This window comes from Bacillus rossius, chromosome 7 (assembly GCF_032445375.1).
Source record: "Bacillus rossius redtenbacheri isolate Brsri chromosome 7, Brsri_v3, whole genome shotgun sequence".
Classification (NCBI taxonomy): Eukaryota; Metazoa; Arthropoda; class Insecta; order Phasmatodea; family Bacillidae; genus Bacillus; species Bacillus rossius.
The window spans coordinates 72018826-72038371 of NC_086335.1; the positions used below are offsets into that span (position 1 = coordinate 72018826).

The 19546-nt window shown below is 37.9% G+C and overlaps 1 protein-coding gene across 2 annotated transcripts; it reads left to right on the forward strand.

Moving 5' to 3' along the window:
• The first annotated feature begins 494 nt into the window (after positions 1-494).
• On the forward strand, positions 495-17717 carry LOC134534368 (ovarian-specific serine/threonine-protein kinase Lok-like). 2 transcript variants are annotated; one of them, XM_063372810.1, is made up of 8 exons: positions 495-704; positions 3711-3992; positions 4947-5077; positions 5261-5377; positions 6557-6757; positions 7238-7449; positions 9616-9814; positions 11147-17717. In XM_063372810.1, exons 1-8 carry the CDS (start codon positions 587-589, stop codon positions 11252-11254), a joined length of 1368 nt encoding a protein of 455 aa, XP_063228880.1. In that variant the 5' UTR covers positions 495-586; the 3' UTR covers positions 11255-17717. The 2 variants fall into 2 exon arrangements, with proteins under 2 accessions (XP_063228880.1, XP_063228881.1); XM_063372811.1 differs by having other exon boundaries at positions 509-704; positions 3726-3992.
• The last annotated feature ends 1829 nt before the right edge of the window (positions 17718-19546 follow it).

The window sequence follows — 19546 nt, forward strand, 5'->3', positions numbered from 1 at the left end:
ATAGTTTTCATAAATACTTACAACCACAACACGTATTAAAGTAACTATAATACTTTGTCTGTTAATATTTACAACTGCCATCTAATTACCAATAGTGGCACTACAACGGCCATGTTCGGAATGTTGCGCCGCGGACAGAACTGTGACCCAGGTTTTAGCTTAAATAAAGAGGAGGTACGACGTCAAAACCAATCACACATGATTTTTAATTGTTTCTCAATTTTAGTCTTAAGATCAGGCAAATGTTGAGTAAAATTCGTGATTTATAGCTAGAAATTACTACGTTGGCAACACTGCCATGGCCCAAACTGTGTTATAGCACGTGTGCGGAATTATTTTGATTACAATATTTTCATGGCTTCTTAAGAATATTAAGTATTTTAAAATTTATTTTCTTCCTGAAACCTTAAAAACTCACTACTGTTTAATTTGCAAACATTTCATTGTAAAATCTTTTTGTTGGCTATCTTGATGTATTCCCGCGCTAAGTCTTCATTTCTTTGTTGTTTGTTTCGAAAGAGGTGTCATTTAAAGATTCGATTGTGAGTGCTTTAATGGTGTTGATGTAAAACAACGAAAATTAAAAATGATAGAAGAATTACGAGATACGCAGCCTGCAGCTGTTGAAGACATTGTGTTTTCACAGGACTTTGACAAAGGATGGGGAAAGTTATATGGTAATAGGAAGAACATCAAGTCTCACGGTAAGCGAAATGTATTGTAATACATATTATACCATTATTTTTACATATTTCTACTCATTTCTACTCGTAGCTGACTTACACTTTGGTACCGACTTTGCTTGCCCCTTGCCCGTACTGTTGTGGACGCCGTGCCAAATGTGCATATACTAAATCTTAACTTCGGCTTCGGCATGATTCGTTTGTTACAATGTCACTCAATATAGTACGTACTTTAAATGCAATTTAACAAAAGAAACATTTTGTAATACAACTATATACTTATTCTAATAAAAAACAAACATGAAATACAAGCATTATTAATTCCTTACAACTGCAATATATTCATTATTTAAACTTAATTGATTAAACTAAATCTGAATAACTATAATAATAATGAAGACATACACACACACACACACACACACACACACACACACAATACAAGAAATGCATACAAGTTGTGGATAACTCAACAGCTCACCCCTTGGAAAAGTCTATTTCACTCTGGTCTGAAAATGTACAACAATTTACCTAAAAAAGTTACTTCTGAAACTGATATACATAAATTTAACAATAAAATTAAATACATTTTTGAAAACCAGTATCTATATAGTGTACAAGAAATTGAAGAATATATCTTGAGCCTTTGCAAGTACAACATTAAATTTTCTACTTAAATTAATGTGTTTAGCTCGTAACCATTACTCTTGTCTGCTCTATGAAGTTTCATGTGAACAATAATTGCATGAATGTAAAGTTCAATAATTGTGACTGTATAGATAATTCATAGTGTATAAAATAATGCAAGTGAGTGAATTTTAATTATGATGTGAATAGGACTAGAAATAGACAGATTGATCTAATTGTTCTAATGTTTAACAAACTCTGCTCATTAATACTTATTTTAATTGTTTAACATAATATCCATTATTAGAAATTTGTAATATAACTTTAATGCTAGCTAATGTATATATTGTACATATATTAGAAATAGTGTATGTAATCATAACCTACATGTATTTCATAAATTTTGTAACCATGTTGACAAGCCCTATATTCAGAGAGCTACTGCTCATCAACTGAGTCTATTGGGTGCTTAGAAAATAAATAAATAAATAAATTTTACAACACCACCTACATTGAGTAAAGTTCTCAAAAATAAATTTAAAAAAATCCCATTGGTAAATAACAATGAATGTCTGCGATTGCGTGAATACATAGGTATTATAATAAAGCTGTAAACTGTTATTTTTTTTACAAACTAGTAGGAATTACGAAACTATAGCTTGGGAGTAAATTTAGGGACGTGTGTAGTTTGTGAAAACCATGTTTTCTGGTTTTTTTTCTTTCCGTTCTAAAAAGCTGTGACGTCTAATAATTATTAACCTGATAATTATTAACCTGATAGTATTTGTGTGTTAATTCTTGAAATTGCCTTAAGAATTTTATAACATTGGTATTGTAATCATTTTACATCAATATTTACTGGTATTTAATACATGATAACACACAATTGTTCATGATTTCAAAACCCTTTCAATTAATAAGTTTTTAAAAATCTTGTGAGCTTAAAAAAAGGCACCTTTAAAGAAATCATAAAATGGAACAATTTTACTGTATTTCAAAGTAGCTGACCTAACTTAATAAAACCTTCGTGTTCGTGAGAAAAAAACAAATAACAAAATCTTAAGTCTTTACAGAAAATTCACACTCCAGAAACTTAGCTTTAGCGCAAAAATCACACAACTAATGACATTATAAACTATTTAAAAAGTGAATTTTTTTTTTGGAAACACTAGTATTTTTTGGAAGCCTTAGCATGACAATTGTTAGCGGTCATTGGAAAAATATGACACACATTTAATTTTGTAAAATATTAGGTTTTTGTACTATGTATCACAAATTAACTTGGTTACTAATAATCATTAAATCACTATGAATCGCACAATAATAAATTTTGAAATCTTATAGGAAATTAAATTTCTTGCATGACCAGTTAATGGCTATAACTTTTGATCTAATGGCCATAGATTAAAAAGTTGAATTCTTGGTTTCATTCCTAGTACCCAAATTTTCCAGTGCCAAACTTACTAACTAGCAAAACCTTACGATAAAGAAAATTGTTATTAATATGCAGGGAAGTTGTGTGAGGGATTAGGTAAGTGCCTGAACTAAGAACAGCATGTGAAATCAAATTAAATACTTTAAAAAAAATTTTTGACACAAAAACAAAAATGAAAAAAATTTATTTCAATGAAATTTTTTATGAAATATTTAATGGGTTTTGAAAGCAAGTTGCTAGAAAGTGCATTCTGCAATATTTTCTCATGTACAAAAGGCGATGAAAATAAACATGACATCCGTGTACTGGCATCAATATGGCCACGGTCTACTCTCCCCACCTGAACTCTGCTCGTCTCTTGGAGCGCACCTCTGTCCCAACTCACTGCCCCCCACTACTCACTCTGTGGTCGCACACAGCACAGTCCCGATCCGATGCACACGAGGCCTGTCGCTCGTCGTCCACATTTCGCTCATTAAGGGGTCACTCGTCCTCTTCACTTTACCGCCTCGAGGCCGGCATCGTCGTTTTTACTCTCCTCAGCTCCTCTTCTGGAATGATTTCACACTCCTTCGAAGTGTCGCGTCATTAGGATCGACTTGACACCCGAGCTCCCAGAACAATGGCATCCTAGTTATGCCACTTCACGCAGGCTGGGCTCTGGGAATGTGCTGCACCCTCCAGAGCCGCAGAAAGTTCTCCGGGGAAGGGTGTAGTGAGGTTCTGTTGCTAATTGGTTTAGACCCCACCCACAGGCTAATGGTCCAGATGGCTGGTTATCCGGTCCGCCGGCCTGCCTTGTAATCTCGTCTCTGGTATACTTGCAACAGTAGCTATTGGTTTTTTATGAAAATACTGCAGGGTTTTCGTCAGTGAAATCTTATTAAAAGATACGACCTTTGGATGATTCGGGAAATTGTGTGTGTGTGTGTGTGTTGTGTTGTAACCCTGATAGAAGGAAACAGGCGTGCGTGTCGCAGCGCTCATCAAGGACACGGTGACGGTGGGGCGTGCGCCCTCGTGCGACATCGTGCTCTCCAAGGGAGACGTGCAGGAGAAGGTGTACTCCATCATCAGCAAGCAGCACTTCCGCATCTGCAGGACGCAGCGGGACAGCAAGATGGCGGTCCTGCTGGAGGACCTCAGCTTCAACGGCACGTTCGTGAACGGCGCGCACGTCGGCAAGGGCAACTCCACGCAGCTGCGCAACAACGACGACATCTGTGTGGGCATCCAGAACTACCACGGTGAGTTGTTTCACGTGGTTCCATCGTCGCTGCCTGCGACTGCGACTCCTTGCTTTGCTACTCGTTTATTCTGTGGTATAGGCCTATACCTTAAACAAGTGTACTTTTATGTCAAGTTTCTTTTTTTACATTTTTAGTTTGACAGCCGAATAGTCATTCATCATTTGCGGGAAAAATACTGGTCAATGGTCAGCTGAACTGAACTTTTTTTTATAAAAAAAGAATGTCAGGGTTTCTGCAGATAAAAAAATTTGGAAAATAGGGCTTAAATAATTAAGAATAAAGTATCTTCAAAACCTGGAAAACCATGGAACGTTGTTAAATGTTTATTACCTAACTAGATTGGTACATTTTTTACTAATAATGTATATGTTTTAAAACCAGTCTGTTCTTTAGCCACAAATTCATTTGTAGTTGAAAACCCATCTGTTATCAGTAACTAAACATAAAAACAACTAATAAATCAACTGTGTATTGATTTAATGATTTAAAGATCAATTTTTGATAGTCATTCACTCGGTCACAATAATGTATCGTTTCAGTGTTTGATCAAATATAGTGGTTTTATACTGAAGACTGGCAACATTGGTTGCATTGCATTTAGTAAAACGATAACAGTACAAACTGTGTAATGATTGGGATTTTATGGTAAATTTGACATGGTAAGTTTGGTAAAAGTGTTTTGATATTTATTTCTCTATTTGTAATGTAATTATGTCATCTTGCAAAATTGATTGAGGTATGGAAAAAATGTTTGTTTGGACGGGATGGAAGAATCTGTTAAAGCAGTGCACTGGTTAATGGGATTGACTATAAACAGTTTATTTTTCATAGTTAAGAATAAAAAAAATGGTGAAATAACTTAACTAATTAAAATTTGATATGTGATGGTAACAAGTAGACTATGGCATTGAGGAGTGCGAAGTCTCCCAGCGACGCTTGTTCTTCCCGCAGCATTCCTCTTCATGGACGGACTCACGACGGTGGAGGGATTCCTGCTGCCCGGCCGGATCCTGGACGAGTACGTGGTCTCCAGGAAGGTGGGCGAGGGCTCGTACGGCGTCGTCTACTCCGTGTTCCGGAAGGTGGGTGTCTCCCGCCAGCTCTTTGCACACTTCTCGTTCATGTTCACATTGGGCAGGTATTTCTGAAGAGAATAGAGTTTCTTGATGTAAGAGTTTGGAAAGATATTTATATAAACATTAACTTGTTAGCTCTCCTTGGAAGTGAACCATGGTTGCGACTAACTGAATGTCTTTGCTTCGCAGGAGACTGACGAGAGATTCGCCATGAAGATAATCCCCAAGAAAATACCTCTCAGGGAGGCAAAAGGATGTACTTCCAGGTTCGAGTCGGAAGTGACAGTTTTGAAGACCTTGGATCATGTGAGTTACACAAATATTTCAGCTTTTTTTATTATGTTGTCTGCGAGCTTTTGAGAGTGCTCACTTTGATTCGTAACATGGCATACTTCCTCTTAGTGACTATGAGCAGGGGATAAGCGCTATGAGACAACTGTGGGCAATGAGGAAATGACTATAGCAACGTATTGAAGGTATCCTTGAATGATCACCAGCTGTTAATGGAGGATGGAAATTCTATATCATTCCAGAATAAAAAGCTTGAGTTATTATGTCAAAAAGTAATGTTTCCCGTAGTTAAAATTTGGTGTAAGAACTTTTGAGTTGGTTGTCATGATGGTAAACTCACTTTCGAGCAGGTAGGTTTCAGCTGAGGGTGCCAGGGCTGACTAACTGGTGGAGTCTAGCAGTTAGAATCCAAAAAAAAAAGTTTTAAACAAATAGTTAAAATCATAGATCCATGCAATCACAGTTCATTATGTTAATTTTGATATGTAGACTCTGAACACCCATATAAATTCGAAAACTTGTTCATGAAAAATCGGTCATCGCAGTGAGCGCATCTTTAGAAATTATACACCTTGAAGTGAGGTAAAGTCTTTTAGTAGTTTCTTAAAAACACATAATCTTATTAGTATCAGGACTTCTGGTCAACAGCAGCTTGATTTGAATATACACTAATTTTCAAAATAATGCTTTTCAATTGTTTCTTGACAAGAACTCAATTATTCTGCGTAGTTAAGTTTTATTGGTATACTTTGTATTGACGTAACAATTTAAATCTTCATTGTGTTTGTAGAATATCTTCTTCGACTAAGTTTTTAAATTACTTTACACTTCAAATAAAACCACCAGTAACATTTAAAATGTATTAAAGATCTAGCCTGGTTTTATAACTTCAATCAAGCACTCAATCTTGTACAATTCACCGTTAAACTTCCAGTCGCCGATGGCTGATAGTTGCACATCTGGTTTGTATGTGTGTTTAAAAGATTCTTTCAAAATTTCTAAGGAACTACCCTAAACTATTTTGTAGCTAAAACAGCAGTTGCCTTCCTACTAGATATCCATTATAAACTATATAAACATAATAAAACATAATTCCCAAACCGTTGCCAGCATCAGTAACATGTTGTGACCACTCTGGTCGCTGGAGACAGCCGGGGGGAGCCCGACAGCTGAGCTGTGCTGTCATGGTCGCAGCCGTTCACCATCAAGGTGGAGGAGGTGGTGGAGACGGACGACGCTGTGTTCATCCTCATGGAGATGATGGACGGCGGAGACCTGGCCCGGAAGGTGATGATGGACCGGCCCTCGGAGCGCCTCGTCAAGTTCTACTTCTACCAGATAGCGCTGGCGTTGCAGTACCTCCATGCCAGCGGGATAACCCACAGGGACTTGAAGGTAGGTGTCTCTTGCTGGACGTTTTATAGTTCCCCTTTTTCAATTTGTGGGGCTCGCTGACTGAATTACAAAGTTCAGTGAGTTATGTTGGCAAATACCAAAGATGGCCTCCTAAGATGTCGGTTGGTCCTTTTGGAAAATCAGGTGACACTTGTCCGTTGCTTAGCAACAAATAATGGAGAGAATCCATTATACCGGCACGAGTAAAGATTGCAGACTAGGAAGGTACAAATATAGAAGTGCATTCTTGGCCACGGCTCATCTGGACATACTATCCACAATACATTAATTTTTAAGTTTTGAGTGGTCAGATCACTTGCTTCCTACCCAGACGAGCTGGGATCCATTCCCACCCGGTGTTCGGCAAGCAGGAACGGTGCATGTTGCCCTGTGCCAGAGGGTAGTGGTGGTGGTCCCAACTTGCCATCGCATCAGGCCTCATTAGCATCGTCACATTTCATCACGGGTTGTCTGGCGCAGGTGGACAACATCCTGCTGGCGTCGGAGGAGGCGGAGTGCGTGGTGAAGGTGGCGGACTTCGGGCTGGCGAAGCTGCGAGACGAGAACTCCGTGATGGCCACGGTGTGTGGCTCCCCCATGTATGTGGCCCCCGAGGTGCTGAAGGTGCGCAGCACCGGCTCCTACACCAGCCGCGTGGACATCTGGAGCCTGGGGGTGCTGCTGTACGTCTGGTGAGTGAGCGTCGCCACACCCCTGGGGTGAGGGTAGCGGAGCGGAGCAGAGTGGAGTTGAGAAGTGTTCATTTTGGACAATTATTTAAATGCTTTTACTACAAGTTATCTTGCATATCTCAAATTTTTAGTCCACAAATTAAGAAAACTATTTTTAGTTTTTAGATGTTTTGGAATGCTCTACAAACTCATAAACTGATTTTCATTCTGTAAGTGTATATTGTAGATATAAAAATAGTTGAGTTATAATTTCTTTTTTGCATCATTTTACTTTGTACGAGGGGAGACCCAAAATAACCGGACTGAGAGCGCACTGCCATTCATAGATGCAGTAGAGAGTTCTGCCGCTAGATTGTGTAAGCAGATACCTTCACTAATGGCCAGATGGCGTCAGTTTGTAGGTTAACATTTGATAGTAGTATTGTTTTTCTCTCACTGTTCTTGTGTTGTGCCTTTGAAGTCGTTATGGCAGATAAAAAAAAACAGAGTGTGTTTGAAATTTGGTTTCTCTCTTGAAAAATCAGCAATAGAAGCTTACCAAATGTTTCAACAGGGAGGATGTGATGAACTGAACACAAGTTTTTGAGTGGTTTGGTATGAGATGAGTGTTGAAGACTATGCTTGTTCGGGGCGCCCTTCAACAGCCCAAAACGAAAACGTTGAAAAAAGCCACTTAAAAAAAATAACGATCGTCGTTTCACAATCAATGAAATTTTAGAAGAGACAGGAGTGAGTTGGAGCTCTTGCCAGCAGATATTGACTAAGGATTTGCAAATGAGACATGTTGCCACTTAATTTGTTCCTCGTCTTCTCAAACACGATCAAAGAACCTCCAATTGAATTTGAGCAAGGACTTAAAAAAAATATATTGAAAGTGATGAAAACTTTTTGGCCCAAGTCATCACAGGTGATGAGAGTTGGTGTTACAAAGAAACAAGAAACCAAGCCAGTGAAAGACTCCCACTCCCCCAAACAAAAAAAAAGCGAGACAAGTTAGGTTAGAATGTTAAGACGATGATCATTGTCTTTTTTGTTATTTGTGGAATTGTACACCGGGAATTTTTTCCCTCTGGACAGACTGTTAACCAGCGCTTTACTGGGAAGTTTAAAGATGTTTGTGAGAGGATGTGCGAAGAAAACTCCTGGAACTGTGGCGATCAAGTGACAGGTTCCTTCATCAAGACAACGCCCCCGCACACACAGTCTTACGAGTGAACCGCTATTTGGCCTCTCAGGGGTGGGCTGTCGTTCCCCACCCTCCGTATTCGCCAGACCTAACTCCGAGTGATGTTTTCCTGTTCTGGAGAATGAAGAAAAATCTAAAAGGAGAGTGTTTTGATGATGTGGAGGCGGTAAAAACAGCTTTGCAAAGGGCACTGGTGGATATGAAAGTTTAAGAGTTCCAGAGGTGCTTCAAACAGTGGGAAAAAAAAAATTTACAAGTGCATCACATCTAATGGAGAGTGCTTTGAACGTGACTGAATGAATTTTATATTTCTTGTATTTTGATTTATTTAATGTATATGGGAAAAATTTTGAGAATTACTGTTTCATGTTTCTGGGACGATAGTTTTATTTGTTTGAACTTTTAATTGTGAAGGTAGGGGTGAATCTTGTTACGAGAAGTAATGCCAGAGACAGCCAGTCTTCTTTGCGCATGTGTTGTGATGCTGCATGCGCTCACTCTGAGCTATTGTATTGGTAATATCTCCCCCAGTGCCTGTGGTTTGTCGTCCCTCAGACACCGGGGGACAGACATCTGGAGATGTCCGGCTGCTTCCGACCGGAGAACGCGACCTTGGGAGCCATCTGGCGTATCCAGGCTGCAGATGAAGGATATTTGTCACAGCTCATTCAGAAAGCTGCAAGATCTTTCCTTGGCCACTCAGGGAGGCTGTGAAAGTGCGCAAGCTGACCAGCGTTTGTGTTTCACGATGCATGCAGTTAAGTTTGGGTGACTGTTTGGCTAGTGAGGAAGACTTGGCAGCTGAAGAGAGGAAGACCTGAGGTGGCATTAGTCTGTGTGCCTGGTAAGGGTGCAGGCAGGCCCTCATATCGGGTGTAGTGGGGGTGCGGTCACAGTAGTGTTACGGTAGTAGGGTTGAAATGTCCTAAATAACGAGAACGTGAACGTGAGACCTTCCAAAACAAATGCACTGGTTGCAGTTTGTCGGCCAGCTTCCCCTTCAAGCGCACGGCCCAGCACGAGCTGGTGGAGGACATCATGCGGGGCGCGTACCAGTTCCCCCAGAAGGCGTGGGCCGGCATCTCCAAGAGCGCCATCGACCTGGTCAGGAGGATGCTGACCATCGACCCGGCCGCTCGACCAAGCATCGAGGAAGTCCTGCGCCACCCGTGGCTCAACGTGAGCACCGTACAATTACGTTAGTTGGGATTGCATCGTGAACATGACGGACGTCGTGGTTTTAGTATATCCCCCCCGGTATCGGTTCAGAATCGGTGAAAAGGCAACAGTTGAATCGGCGTATCTGCAAATTTACAAACGTTTTCTGAATAGGCATAATTTTAATTGATATTACTTCACAAGCAATTATTCTAAATAAAAGATGTTTCGTGCGTATAAAGGTAAAAATTTTACATAGCCCAAATTAATTTAGATCTTGAAAAACTGTATTCAGAGATTGCTGGTCAGATGGTCAGATACAGCATGAAATTTTAATTGGTTGAAATAAATTGAAAAATTTAAATTGTGAATTGACTTTGCCCAGCAGGTGTGCACAGTCGTGTGTGTGGCTGCTGTATGCTCGCTTGTGTTCTTTAATTGTGACACCGGCTCTTCTGATAAACAAGAAGTATGTCAGTATTATTGTTGAATTAAAATGTAAAACTCTACCAACAGCACCGCTATGTTAGTCTCCTGCCGGCCCTCACGTGAGGTGGCTGCTGCACTGGTGTTCGGTCGTTGGCCTCCGGGGGGTCTGGAATAAACCAGCCGGAGAGTTTGTGTACGGTATGTGCGTGTGGACATGTAGCCCTCTCTCGCATCATTTTAATTGTCAGTTTACGCTCTTCGTGTGTCCATCGTGGTTGCTTTTTCTGTGGCACCACATTATTGTTTATGCTCGCAATTTCCCAAGCATTCAAGAGCAACGTTCTGTGACGTTTCTGGTGTTGTTTTGAAATGAAATGTTTCTGTTCCGCCAGTCCCTGGACGATTTGTCGCTGGCAAATGTGCTTGCTAGTTTTTAATTACAGGTATTATAAGAATGAGTAGCTTACGTCCCTTTTTTCTCTTGAGGAAAGGAACCGTTAAAGATAAAATAAAATAAACGAGAAGAGAAATATGGGTATAAAAACTAGTTTTTTTCTCTGTCTTTTTGTTAGGAAGTGTAGGACAGGAGAATCAAAGAGAAGTGGCCTGGACTGCCGTACCCCCTCCCGCAGTAATAAACTATGACAGAAAGCAGACTAAAAACGACCAAAGATGAACACCAGTGCTGTATTTCTAAAGTGCCCATAAGCGGAGATACTATTCACGAAGACTTTGACAATTATCTATAGAATTATGTAGAAGACAAATTATTGGTGCTACCCATATTTGAAGGAAATTTACTGTGGAAATGTTAGATTGTTCGTGCCTGAAATGATAGGTGTGACCCGTACGCAGGGTAAATACGGACGTGGTAGAGTGACGGCAGAGTCGTGCGTGTCACAGTGTTGCCTGTGCTGCCCGCAGGACAGAGCCGTGCAGAGGAAGGTGCAGAGCCTGACGGAGTGCGACCGGACGGCAGAACAACCGCCGGCCAAGAGACGTTGCGAGGACGAGGGCGTAGTCGTGGACTGAACACCGAGACTGGTCTCGTAAGATGGACAGCAGAACTGCTTCATGCTTCTCCTCGCCTGCCCTATCAGCACTTTCCGTTAGCTTTCCTGTACTCGGCAGTGCTTTTCTTTCCCTCTACTGTTGATTCAACACTGCTTTCCTGAGTTCATTTTCTACAGATTCTGAAGATGCATAGTACAATTTTATTTCTGGCAAACATTTAATAACATTTGTTAATAATAATTAAGTTTGCTGATTTTCCAACAGGATATGTTATCAGTTAAATGTCAAAAATACTTAATGTGCTGAAAAGTAAGTTTTCCAGTGGGAGGCGTGAAGTGGTTTACTGTTCTGTACATTCCTGCTGTGATTTATGCGGCTAGTGCCTTTCGTGACTACTGCATTTATAATTGTGTAGCACCGTATAGTTACCAATATGTGATCGGACATGTAGACCATCTACTCTAGAATAGTAGATGCAGGTGTGCCGACAGTAGCTAGTGGAATTTGGTCGTTGGCCAACACTGTATTTTTCTATCAGTTAATTATTGTTTTTACACAGATTTTTTTTTTAAAAAGTTTTTTTTTTTTTTTTTTTTTTGCAAAAGTGCTCCCATCACAGGGTGAACAAAATAGTGGTGAAAGTTGAGTGTTTGTTATAAGAACTTCTGTACAATTAAGCAATTATACGTGACGTGTGTCGTGTGCAGCATTCACCAGACTGAGCACATTCACACCGTATTTACCTGAACATAACGTGACACTGAATCTAATGTAATCCAAATTTATGGATTATTTTTTATTGGAGTGGAAATGACAACATACATAGCCCTTGAGAATTATTTCGATTAGTAAATTTATACTTATTTACTAGAGAATAGTGCTTTTATCATACCTTTTGCATCAGTAGAGTGATTTACACAGGCTGGAGGGTAAAGAGGAGGGAAGCTATCACAGCGGGAAGAACTCCATGACAAACTCACTATGTAATCTCCCCCCCCCCCCCCCTCCCTAAACCCACCGTGTACCTTCCAGTGTGTCACGCCTGTGCCAAGGTTGGCATAAGTGACATGGTTTATAAGAAGTGTCTTAGATTTTTACTAAGAGTATTCTGAACGGGCATAAGTGATGCATTTAAAATTCAGAACGTGTAGCTTCCCAGGGGCAAGATACAATTTTGTGTTTATAATGTGACCCCCATTTTTATACAGCATTTTTTGTAAAAAAAAATGAATTGCATTATTTTCAGGTAAATATTGTATATGTACATAAATATGAGTTGTTAAGAGTTTGCTATATAGTATATTGCTATTTTGTTATTTTTTTGTTTAGCTTCGTGCCACGAGCCTCTTTTTTTTTTACTTTACTTACTAGAACACCTGCACATTGAACAGCTTGTGTGCTCAAGGGATGGTTCTGGTTTCACTGTCTTCTAGTCCAAGTCCAGTGCAAACAAACAGGAAATTATTCAGTCATGTTACAGGAAAAAATGTAACGTTTGTTTTCACATACTTAACAGCTCGAGGTGATCTCTGATGGCAATGTTAGCACTGTGCCTTGTCCAGGCGACACTCTACCTTGGTTGTCCATCAGTTTTGTAATCTTTATGAATAGTATTGTTCTTTTATCAAATGATTTCACAAAAGGTTTTTAATAGCAATCATATTTATATTATCATTAGGCCTGTGGGAATGTTCAAGTATTTGAATTCAGATAGTTTATTATTTGAATTTGATTCAACCTCAAATACTTGAAATAAAGAATACCGTATTGGTCCGAATATAAGGCGACCATTTTTACATAAACGAGAGATGCAAAAATTGGAAGTCGCCTTATTTTCGCACCCAAGACGTCAGAACCGCAAACATTAGTTCCAAGCTGAAAGCTACAGTAGAAACATTGTTTAATAAAACGTTCACAATTTTTTATATTAACTAAAACGTTGTTACCTCACACGGAGAAAAACGATAAATCCACCTAATATTGCAGTAATTCACAATTGTTTGAAGTTGAAAATTAAAATATTTGTTCTTGAGTAAAAACGTGAATGTTGAAGCATCTCAAAATGGCAACCTTTTATTTCATAATTCATATTTGTACTTTGTGTACAATCGCGTGTTAACATTTACGGTAATTTATCTTCAGATTTTTAACGGTAATATTTGTACTAAAATATCACAGTTATTTTCAGAACGATTGTTTACGTTTACAAACATTTCGGATGTAATGTATGGAAATTCACGGCTGCCAACTGTCTTTCCACAATATTTCTTTGTTGTAAAACGAACATTGCCGAACACGCACGAAGACGCCATATTAACAGGAATTTGGTACGTTGCTTCAAAAGCTATTTTAATAATCCACTCTTTATTTATGTAAAAACCTTTCATAATTATAATAGATTATTCTTTCAAATTCATAGAACAGACTCTCTCTGTCAGAGAGTAATATGGCAAATATACGCGGTCACGTAACCGAAGTTATTCTTGGCCGTATGCTTCATCATGTCAGCTAGCCACTTGTTTTGTTCCGGCAAGATGCATTCTTTGTTTGCTTTTTTTACGTTTAACACACTACTAAATAGTAATACGCCTTGTTCTGTGGTAATATGTAGCTTAAGTCAAACGGAAAGTTAAATGCTGTATTTTAAGAGGGATTAATAGCCATTGTAAAAATTTTAAATTCGTAGATACAGTAAACTGTGAAAAATGAACAATCACACATCGGTGGAACGGCGGGGAATGAGCCCTAGACAAATAAACAGCTCTGAAGATGACAATTATGCAGCTTCATTAGAGTAAACATACGAAAAAATTTCTAGTGTAATACTTAAAAATGTAAAAATTTTCTAATTGTTTTCTTTTGACTTTTAGGGTAGGCCATTCAAACTTATTTTAAATAAGTAATGTGATAAATATAAATTAATTGTTATACATAAATGCAAAAACCATTTATCAACACAAAATGTATGTCTAATGAATTTTCACATTAATTTCTACCAAAAATTATTTTTACATTTGTTTGGCCTCCTGAAACTGCAGGTCGCCTTATATTCGGGGTCGCCTTATATTCGGGCCAATACGGTATTTATTGGCTTACGAATATTTACATACCTCATGAGTTTTGTCACGTATCAACATTCAGCATTAATTTATAAAATTAACTTCGGAGAATTTATGTTGGAAACTAGCAAAAAAAAAAAAGCAAGATGTTAATTTTTCTGGCCCAAATATATGAACAATAATCAACTGTTTAAAATCATAAGTATTCAAAGTTCTTTGTTACTGTCTTGCTAAACAGTAGCGGAAATATTGTGTAAATGATTTAAAACAGACATGTTTGTGACATTTCAAACTTGAAAACAAAATTTTATTAGGATTTGTTTCATCACGCGTACAGGCAGTGGGAAAAAATTAACATCAATCACCATAGACTACAAAACCACAAAACTTTGACACCCCATTGTGTATACCATTAAAAAAAAGTAAACATCATAATTTCAACGGCAATTAAATCGTTCTAACACCATGTGACACAGTAGCAGCTTACTTGCTGTATGTATCTATGACTAAACAGACATTGCAGCTCAAAAACAAAATTAAAAATCTTATATAATTTTGAATTTGTATTAGCAGAAAATGTGTTCACAATTTTGATGAACTAAAATACAGTTTACCTGGATTTTGTTAACAAATATGTATGAATAAATAGGGTCTAAATATGTAAATATAATTTTATTTAATCACTAAATTGGAAATACATTATTATTAAAAATTCATCTTTTTCGTGAAATGGGTTGAATTACAATTATTATGCGATTCACAGAAATTTTTTTTGGATCAATGTGTAGAGTAGCAAATTCTGGAAAATAAAGCAATATAAACTGAAATGAAAGGTTGGTTGGTTAGATTAGTTTAAATTAAGTAAGCTGCATAAAGACGTAATTTTTTTCTATAAGTATTCGAACAAACATTTGAACAGAAATACAGGAGAATCCAGTTATAGCGAGAACACTGCTATAACGAGGTCTTTTTGAGGAATTTACGGCGTGATCCCGTGAAGCGCGCTTTGGTTATTTGTCTGCTTTATCTCCACCCCTCTCGCTCGCCACTAGACATCTTGCCGTTGACGCCTGTCACATTCTTCAGCCGTGCAGTCGCCACCTAAGTGCGTGGCTTTAAAAATAGAATCCCGTCCTTTCTTTCTTTTATCAAACTTCCGTTAGTTATCTGTTCATTAATATTATTATATTCCTGTGAACTCAGTATAATAAATGCTGAACGTGCTGGGGATATGTGCGTGTGTAATGTAACCGCTAGGCTACAAAGAGTGCAGTCCCTTTGTTCAGTTTCTGACTACGTCGCTACAAGGTAAGCCGGCTATCATCCAAACACCCATACTCAGGGCGTGCCTGCAACTTCACAGTCACAGCATCACTGGCTGGCTTCAAGGCCAAGGTATGCTCGACTCGAATAAACCAAGCCTTTGAATATACATATACTTGTACGCATTTATTATTATGTATTTAGAAAATAGACAAAATCAATTTTTTTCCCCGCCATTAAACATAACAATGTGCACTTTTTTTAATATAAATGCTCTTAATTAATTTGTTGGGACATTTTCATTAACGAATAATAACATTGTTTATAACTATGTTAGGCCAAAAAAGTCAGAGCCGTCTTTATACTTTTTGCTAATTGATCACGTTAATAATACACAAATATTTATAAACTTGTTTGTAATTATTTCAGTCGTGACACGTTTACAAACACGTCACGTTATTTATTTTACTATCTGACAAATAGTAGGCACTACCGTATTTATTTCCGAATCGCTAGGACAGTTTTCTTGTAACTTTTGTTTCGGTCAGTTGTTGGGGTATCTGTCCAGGAAGGGGGTGGTGATGGTTTGAGTTTAATCCCAAATTTATTTTCTGAAAAAGTTTACAGGAATCTTTAAATGAAAAAGGTATAGTTTTCCAGCGACTATTTAGTTTGAGGCGTACGTGCGTTGCCGCACTCCTGCTTTTTTGTAAGGAATTAAATCGTCGCGCTACACTAGCACCACCTGTTAGCAACATCCCGAACCAACATGGCCGCCAGCAGACAGCCCGCGTCGACAATAGATAGCAGGACAATGCTGTGTCGGCCGCGGGCTGAGATGCTATACTTACGTGGCGTGGTAGGGTATTCTGGTTATTGTGACGCAATCGGTGATCGCATCCGTACTTGTGGGGTATCGATTTAAAGAGAATTCACACATTTGCTCACAGAAATTCAGATTTTATTAATATAACCTGTTATTTTCCAATTATACAGGTTTAAACACAATTTTTATACTATTTTCGGTTAATTTTTATTTTTTGGGGGCAAAAATCTGTCAAATTCGGTTATAGCCAGGACACGATTATAGCGAGGATCAAACCCGGAACCGTGGCACCTCGCTATAACGGGACTCTAGTGTAGATATTTATACTTTTCAGTCCCTTGTTTTCATAGTCATAAGCATACTATAGTTAATCACAACAAAGAGAATTTAAAAAATTTAGTGTTTCTGAAAAAATGCCATAATGGATGGCTTCCTTGGTTTTTTTTCCCCCCCAATGGTTCAAGATAAAAAATTTGCATTTTTGGCTTTTGCTGAAATTTCCTGTCTGATATGGGATGAGATGTACCTGCTAGCTAATGTGGAAACAGGTTAATTTGTATAGGCACGTGAGTTCCACATGGAGTTGCACACATATTGTTACGAACTGGGAAGCAGAGCAGCAACGCGTGCCACCTGAGCGGTAGTCTGGCCACCGACGTCATGCGCGCAAGTACAATTATTTATTAGCAATCTACCATAATGAGTACATACATTTGCACATACGTACTGTAATGTTTTACCGTCTTGCTTGCACATCAGCTACGTATACACCTACCTTGTTCGTGCTGAAGATAGAGGCTCGTGTGTGCGGTGATTTAGTTTCTTTGGTAAAATTATTTGGATACAAAGCCATTGAAATGTAAGCCTTTTCTATAACTGTTTCATCCTCCATACATTATATTGAAGGTATTAGATTTCCAGGTTTGTTGTTTTATCATTTCAATCTGGCTTTTAGAATATAATATTAGTCTTTGTTGTTATGTAAGCTAATTATTAAGGTGGTTATACTTAACGTACCTGTCGTATTATCTGTTAGGATTGAACAGTGGTTGTAGTAACTACTCTTGCTTAATGGTACACATCTACTTAAATTGTTTTTTGTGTAGTGGCATGTCTTATTCCATGTATTGATGATATGTGATTGTATGCCCGTTCTGTGCAGCAAGTTTTATTTGAAAATATGCAAATTGTTCTGTTGACAGTTCTTGCAATGGTTACCCATACCCAACTTGCCAGTATAATAAAGTGATTTATTTTTTTATGTCATGTAGTACTAGTATATTATAAAGTTTTTAAAAAAGTGTAACATACAATAAAGATTTTTTAAATGTCATTAATGGTTTTGTACAATATGCAAATGTTGGTGATGGGTCAGTTAGTCATATCTGACTTTGAACCAATTCCCAATCAATTATATAATACATTTTATAAAAAAAAAGTTTAACCATAAAAAGTTAAAAACAAATATTTTATTTATTACACAGGGCATGGCTGTATAATGAATAAGACTAGGAAATTATACCGTTTTATTGCATAATCATTGCACATTTTATACTATAACAAAGTTTAAAAAATAGGGGTTCATTTTTTATGCAAAAAAATAAGCATTATTGTCGAGGTAAAGATATTCATAAAAACAAAACCTATTGCATGGAAAGTATATTTAATTAAAAAGTGGAGTATACAAAAGCACACCAAACAATTTAAATGAATAAGTCATGCAACAAAAATATGTTGTGCTGAGATTTTTTTGTATTAATATTTTGGTCCTTGAAAATTGCCTGACTCTTCTTATCAATGTATATACTAAATTTGGGCTTAAGCAAAAAAAATAAATAAAAAAAACAATTTTCCTTCCAAAAAGTATTAACATTTTTGATATTTGTAAACTTAAATAATTTCTGATCTCGGAAATTTTTTTGTTCGCCCAAAATTTCCCTCAGTGTTGTCACTTGTCATAAGGGTACACACCACACTCAGCTGAAAAATATGTAAATTATACACCACCATTAACTTTATTTAAAGCTTAGCTGTTTATGGCGGTTAAGTGAGCTGGCAACTCAGCATCTGGAAAGAAGTCAGCCTTCCTATACAGGAATCATTTGTTTATTTAAAACTGAACGTCCTTAGCAATCGTATTTGTGATCATCTTTTACGAAGAATATGTAAATAAATATTTAAAAATATAGCTAAAAGAAATTTAATTAAATGGAAAAAAATTTTTTTTGCAAAGAATTGTTTGTCAGAATAAACAAATATGCAAGAATAAATTTATCACCATTTTACCTACATCAGTTAAATAACAAAATCTCACATTGTTTTAACATGTTAGTTCAACTTGGCCGCCACAAAACTTCTGTGTCTGTAGCCACGCAGTCAGAGCAGGTCTGCTCTACTCAAGACCCTTAAATATAAATATACTGACACTGAGCTTTCGTAGCTGCAAAGTCACAATCAAACAAAAAAAGTTCGCCATAACGTATCGCGAGGTCCTTCCATTCTTCGGAGAACCGTGACTTCCAAGTCCAGTGGATGCACCTGCTCCAGGGGTCGGCCCCTCTTAGCTGGTGGACCCAGAGGTAATGTACCTCCGTACGTGGATACCGCGCCCGTCAGATGACTGAACATCCTGTCCTTAAGAACCACATTAAGGTGGCAGACCCACAAAGTTCAAACACCAAAAATGTCAAGATAGAAGGTATAGTACACTTAAGAAAAAATTCATATATGTATTTATAGTCAGTCATGTTCTTGTCTTAAGCAACACATAGTGCTAGTTTTCTTTAGAGGTGAAATCTTGAAAAGCAGCCTAAAAGAAAGAAAAACCTATCTTGGCACACAACTGGGCCTTGGATAGTCAAGCGTTATGTTTAGGGGCCTGCCCAGTGAGTAGTGTAACTGTGTTAGCGAGGTGGAATGAATGATAAGTGTGCTCGCTGGTGTTTATCTTGCACGTATGTCCTCTGAGATGTAGTCTTCTCATCGTGCAGAGAGAAACTTGGATCTGGGCGGTAATCGTAACGTTAGATGGCGGAGAAATGAATATACAGTGTACTGAAAGGCCCGTGGGAGCTTTGAAAAACATGTACCAGGCGATTCATGTTCAAAAGTTATTCTATTTTCACTCCTAAACAGAACTACCTACCCGCCCTCAACGCATTT